The sequence below is a fragment of the Lycium ferocissimum genome, chromosome 11, assembly GCF_029784015.1.
Source record: "Lycium ferocissimum isolate CSIRO_LF1 chromosome 11, AGI_CSIRO_Lferr_CH_V1, whole genome shotgun sequence".
Taxonomy (NCBI): domain Eukaryota; kingdom Viridiplantae; phylum Streptophyta; class Magnoliopsida; order Solanales; family Solanaceae; genus Lycium; species Lycium ferocissimum.
Genome location: NC_081352.1, coordinates 42,648,790 through 42,655,210, shown reverse-complemented (window position 1 = coordinate 42,655,210; position 6,421 = coordinate 42,648,790). Strand labels below are relative to the sequence as shown.

The 6,421-nt window shown below is 34.6% G+C and overlaps 1 protein-coding gene across 1 annotated transcript; it reads left to right on the top strand.

Annotated features, from left to right (window-relative positions):
- Window positions 1-1,853: 1,853 nt before the first annotated feature.
- LOC132036724 (two pore calcium channel protein 1A-like) lies at window positions 1,854-5,009 on the top strand. The gene is made up of 3 exons (XM_059427103.1): window positions 1,854-2,586; window positions 3,596-3,742; window positions 3,888-5,009. The coding sequence occupies exons 1-3, from the start codon at window positions 2,461-2,463 to the stop codon at window positions 3,993-3,995; spliced, it is 381 nt and encodes a 126-aa protein (XP_059283086.1). The 5' UTR covers window positions 1,854-2,460; the 3' UTR covers window positions 3,996-5,009.
- Window positions 5,010-6,421: the final 1,412 nt, after the last annotated feature.

Sequence of the window (6,421 nt, the reverse complement as noted above, 5' to 3'; positions counted from 1 at the left end):
AAATTACTTTTTATAAAAAATTAAACCAAATCTCGTCCAAGCACCTTAATTTAAACTTCAAGTGGTCTAACAAATGGTTCCTGAATAAGAAGCCATTAGATAGTGACTTAAATTATTTGGCTAAGCTTATAAGATGGCCAAACTGACTATAAGCACATTTTATGCGCTTCGCGTGTGACCAATGCGCATACAATACTTTACATCGAGAATTATACTTTTTATTTGTCCTATAATTTAATTTAAATGTGAAAAAAATCGATCAAATTTACAGGGGAAGTGTTGTTTTGGTATACAAACTTACTTAATCACGCGATTGGAACTTAAAAGTAGTGTAATCATTAACAATAGATAGAAAACTTAAAGAAAAAAAGATATGTTAACACTTAACAGGAATTTTCTTTTTGATAACATAAAGGTTCTTGATTAAAAAATTAGTATTCATTCCTTCCAAATGATTCGAATAGCAATGGTGATGATAGTTCAAGTCATAACAGCTATTCCGGTGAAACAAGTTTTCTTGATAATAATGATTTCAAACTAGATGATTTGAAACCCCACCTTCTTATAGAGCGTAATGATGATTTTGCGATGAAATATTAAGATCCACAAGAATATTATTGCGGGTTACGCCGAGAATGGGCATATCGACCTGACGAATCAGAACGTCTTGTTCGTGACTTGAAAAATCTCAACGCTCAAATCCCAACAAGGTACTCAATGACCATGCCTCGAGTAGGTCCAGAAACTTGCGAGCTTTCCATACAAATGATTAGAAAAGAAAATAACAGAATGCTAGCAAGACGTAGATTTTATATGCTAAAGTTGGCTGAAGAACAAGCATCATTAACATGTAGAGAATTAACATCTACAGAAAGAAGATATGTCTTGAGAAACCCAAAATATTATTCTCTATAGACGATATTGAGAACTTCTATTACGATGATGATTAGGGTTATTTTGGTTCAATCTCTTAGATTTTGAGTCATTTAAGTTTTCGGACTCACGCGGTTAATTTGTATTTTAGTTTATGATGAATTCATCAATTTGAATATTTTTAGTATGTTTTTAGTTTGCTTTGATTATTATAGTCTATTATTAATTTATATAAACTTCTTAGATTAGTACATAAAGGGTGCGGATTACATAATAAATGAAAACGTGCAACTAGTAAAAACAAAGTACATAAAAATAACAAACTAAATAGAAAATACAAAAAAAAATAAAAAAAAATACATAGAAATATTCAACTTAATAAACAAAATACATAGAAATAATAAACAAGAAGAAGATAGCACAAATAATCTTCCAAAATTTTAGTTTTTCTTTCAAAGCATTTTTCTCGTGTTGAGTGTCTCGCAGGTTAGCCTTGAAAAGCTTCATTTTTTGTTGGATTCTTTAAGAAAGACCTCCAAAAGGTCAATTTTTCTTGAGCTTCCATAAGCTTAAATTGCAAATCAAACTTCACGGTATCTCTAGTGATACGTGAGGTCGCAGCATCTCTATCAACAGGAGGCTTTTTAAACTTCGCCGCCACCATTTTATTCACGAGAATGCTATCTTCCCAACGAAAATGTTTGCAACCGCCCATATCCTATAAATATTACAAGAAAATCAGTTTTTTCAAAGTAAAATATATAGATAATGTGAAAAAAATTTAAACCCTAAAAAATTATAAAAATACTTACACTTTACAACGTCAAAAACGATGCCCCGGATTATCTTGGGTCCTTGATGTTCTTAGCTTACAATAATGACCACATTCACAAACATCGGGTTCTATAGCAAAGTTTGACGTTTTAGAGCTTTGAAACATGATTTTGTGTGTGTGTGGGGGGGGGGGGGGGCTAAATATGTTGAAATAGTGAAAATGGAGGAGATGAAGAAGAGTAACTTGAAAAAATGAAGCTAGTAGGATTTTTATTAACCTCTATTGCGCACTAATTTAATGCGCAATAGGACTTAACTATAAAAGTGCAGTTTAGTCCTATTGTGCACTTCTCTGATTCAATCAGGGGGCTAATCTGTTCGGCCAAGTGATTTTTTTGTTCTTGAACCTTGACCAACTCAAGTTGATCCAAGGTTCTTTCGGTCTCGGACCAATCCCCTGGCTCTTCTTCAGCCGCGGGAAGGCTTGGTTCTGTCGAAGTGTGCAAAAGATAGTTTGGTAACTTTTTTTTGTGTGTTATTTTAGTTCCAAATCACACTTTTTGGGTCATTTAAGTTGCGGACTCTATGTTTTGGTAGTCTTTGTTGACACTGACTGAAAACCACATCCGTGTAGTAGTACTGTTAGCATTATGTACTCTTATTAACCGAACGCAACCACCCTTTTCTTCACTTTACTGCATTCATTTACACACTCTCTTCTTCTTCTTCTTCTTCTTCTTCTTCTTCTTCTTCTTCTTCTTCTCATTTCTTCTTCAGTTTTAACTAGAGAGCAAATAGAATCTAAAAAGGCATATGGAAGAATGTCTGCTTACAGGAGAGAGTAGTAATAGGAGGAGGTTGAGGCGTTTCAGCTTTGATAGGCGAGATGCTATTGCTTATGGATCTGCTTATCAAAAAGCTGCTGCTTTGGTTGATCTTGTACGTGAATTCTACTCACCTTCAATGCTTACTGGCTATTGACTTTCATTTTTGAACTGGAATTATCCCTTTCTTTGTTATTAATGCTCTCCATGGAGTAGAGTCTGTAGAGATCTTAATAGATAGGCTGCTAATTGTGAACAACTTAGTGAAGTAGTAGTGTACTAGTGTTTGGGCTGTTGAAACATTTGACCTTTTGAAATCAGATACTTAGAGTGGTAAAATGAGGGTAGTGTCTAATGGTCTAATTCAAGAATATATTGAGACCATTCCCAAAAAAGAAGGGAAATATGGACAATATGAGATGAGATGAGGCATACTAATGAGTGTCTGCAATTGCAAGGAAATTAATTTTATGTAGGAAGGTTTAAAGACTCAAAGAGTGCAAAAAATCTGGGCTTGGACTTTTTTCTATATTTCGTGTGGTGGATACAGTACGAGACAACAAGAAAAAGAGAGAAAATATTAAGGAACTTAGTGACTTCCCCCAACATTTTTGCTTTTCAAATGTTTCAGACTGACTTTTTTTAGGCTTCCATCCTTGTGAAAGTGAAGGTCCTTTTTATTTTTTGGGTCAAGAATTCCATGTCCAACATACAACATTGTGGCAGGTTTTATTGAGAATCACTTTTAGCAAGGAAATAACTCTTCCTTTGTATGTCTTTTTGCTATACAAAATCTTTTTTTTTGTCCAGAGAAAGAAGTTAAAGCAGACACTCAGATAAAACCTTATACTGAAGGACAATAGCTGAATATTCTATGATTTTTGCGTCCAAACAAATACTTTTTTGTCTCAAGAGAATAGGCCTGGATTGACCGGCAGGGTTATTAGTAATAAAATGATTTAATCGATTACTCTATTCAGTTACTCAGTAGAAAAGCCTTGAGAATAATGGTTTGAAACGTGAAATAGTGAAATAGTTTTTTTGGATGATAAATGCTGAAATTTCAATGTTTCCCTTTTAGTAATAGTTTGGTGAGATATTAATCCCAGAGTTATCTCATGCAGGCTGAAGACGGCGTTGGTTTACCTGAGGAAATTCTTGAGGGATCGAGCTTTGAGAAGGCAGCAGCTTTGTACTTCGTGTTTATTATTCGTTTTGACTTCCTCTGGTCACTTAATTATCTCGCACTAGTAGTTCTAAATTTCCTTGAGGTTTGTACAGTTCCCTTGCTGTCTATTCCAGCTTCAGTCATTTGTATCTTTCCTGCGTGTTAAATTGACTTTGTACTTCCTACTTGTTCGTTGAATTTAGAACTGGCAATTATAGTTTCAGTTATTTCCTGTTCATATTTTTCAGAAACCTTTGTGGTGTTCCAAGCATTTGGCTGAGTCTTGCAATAACCGAGACTACTACTATCTGGGAGAGCTGCCATATTTGACTGGTGCTGAGTCCCTTATATATTAGGTAAGCTTGTGCATGGCTGGTCTGATTGTTAAATACGAGTCTTTAATAGGAGTATGTGAAGAAGCTAATCAGAACTATCAATGGTTCTGAATTTTCCCTAATACAGCGAATTTTATTGGTTTCGGCCGTCATCAAGTTTGATTATTCTGAAGAGCCTTAGGAGATGTAGCCTCCTAGAGTTCAGCATTGATGCATGTGCTTCTGCACGGAAACTTAAATTAAATCTCTATAGGAAGCTAGATGAAGTGTATTAAAGACTGTTCCCGAATTCTCAGCAAATGTTGGCAGGAAATAACGACATAAAAGAGAGATGGAGAGGATATTTTGATCAATTGTTCAACTCAAATCACTAGGATAACTTTGTAGATACATATAACCTTGCACGATAGAAATTCTTCCTGCGCTCGTAATATTAGATTGTCAGAAGTAAAGGATGCCATGAAATATATGAGTATCAGAAAAGTTGTTTGGTCTAGATGGTATCCGTATAGAGGTTTGGAAGTATTTTGAGGAGGTGGAGTAGTTTGGCTGGTCAAGCTATTTAATTTTATGCTAGAAGTGGTAGGATATCCAACTAGTGGAGAAAGAGTATCCGGATTCCAATATATAGGAACATAAGAGATATTCAAAGTCGTGCGAACTATCATGGCATTGAACTTATGAGCCACACAGTAAAAGTTTGGGAAAGAGTGATAGAGTGTGTAATTAGGGACACTACAGAAGTGACAAAGAACCATTTTGGACTTATTCCTGATAGATCTACAGCGGAGGTTGTATCTTTGTTGAGAAGATTGATAGAAGTTTATCGCGTGAGGAAGAAAAATTTAGGCGTGATGTTCAAAGACATAGAGAAAGCTATGATATAGTGTCCAGAGAAGTCCTTTGGTGGATGCTAGAAAAAGGGAATTCATATTAAGTATATAAATTCCATGAAGGATATGTATGAAGGACCCACCACTAGTATGAGAACAATATTAGTTGATACAAAAAGAGTTGTTTTTCCATTAAGGTAAGGTAATTACAAAAGTTTTCTATAACCGGGACACTGGGCCCGTAATTATTTACCCTGGGTAAACTAACACTATATTTGTTGAGGTCCTATGATGTATACTGTTTGTAGACATATTGTGCCAATTAACAAAACTAGCAAGGGTGTCAACCAAAAGCTTGAACTATGGAGAAATACTTTAGTGAGCAAGGACTTTAGGATAAGTGGAAGAAAAATTGAATAAATGCAGTGCAAGTTTAGCAACATATAAGACTGAAGCCAAGATGAGATATAGAATTGCAGTGCTTAAATGCACAATTCAGATACCTAGGCTCGATATTCCATGAAAATGGTAATGATGAATGAAGATGTTACCCAGAGAATCAAATAGAATGGTTGAAATAGAGAAGTGCTAATGAAATGTTATTTGATGGAAGGACCCTATCAAAGTAAAAGACAAGTTCTACAGAATGGCTATAAGACCAACAATGTTATATGAGAGTAATGAGCCTCTAAAGTCCATCATATATACAAGATGGGTGTCACAACTATGCGGTTGCTAACGTAGAGTTGATATGCTCAAATTACACTAGTTAATAGCATAAAACGGACGCTGTCAAATATAGTAGCCCAACTAGGTTGGGGTCGAATTCCACAGGAAATATGGTGTGAAAAGTTTACTAAACGAGTATTATACTAATCTTACGGTCCTAGTGTATTCCAGAAAAAGGGTTTTATAAGAGTTTTGGTTTGTGGACTAATTTAGAGTGACTAGTAATTGAGTTGTAAATATATGGGTAAAAAGAACCAAGGTTGTGTCCCCGTCAGATAAAGTGTATGATCATGGGTCTTGATCTTGATATACTTCTAATAGATCGTTGTATGAATGCACTTAACCTCTATGTGAATCTAGACTATTTCCCAATAAGAAAAGATTATTTCTTTCTATGCTTTTCCCAAAGATAAGAAAGTGTGCATGAAGAACGGTTAATTATGCCAAGTAAATTCCTCTTATTCCTAAGTGAATTTATTAAACAAGGTTTAAAGCCTTGAGTTCTTATTATTTGTTCTTACCAAACCCCAGTTATTTTCCCAAATAAATCAAAGTTTATGGCGTTAGCTAATGTTTGCAACCACTAACTATATGATTAAAACGAAGAACAAATAAACCCTAACAATCCATTATGCGTATATCAATCATAATCCCCAATCACAAAACACCCATCCTTAGGTTCACAACCTTAGTAAGGGTGTTTAGTTACTCATGACAAAGAAGAAGAAATAAAAGGTTGAAGAATTCATAAGTGCTTAATTTTGATGAAAAGAGAAATTAATAATACTTGAATTGATGTTGAAAGCTCCAAAAATAAAAGAGTATTGAATGCTCTAAGTCAAGAGTCAAAGTATATCAGATGATCCTAAATAAAACCCTACACTG

What these genes read in the sequence shown, in the direction of transcription:
- LOC132036724 (XM_059427103.1), top strand. Translation starts at nt 2,461, where the DNA reads ATGGAAGAATGTCTGCTTACAGGAGAGAGTAGTAATAGGAGGAGGTTG. An exon ending in CTGCTGCTTTGGTTGATCTT is followed by an intron (nt 2,587 to 3,595) that starts GTACGTGAATTC and finishes TATCTCATGCAG; the next exon opens with GCTGAAGACGGCGTTGGTTT. An exon ending in TAGTTCTAAATTTCCTTGAG is followed by an intron (nt 3,743 to 3,887) that starts GTTTGTACAGTT and finishes CATATTTTTCAG; the next exon opens with AAACCTTTGTGGTGTTCCAA.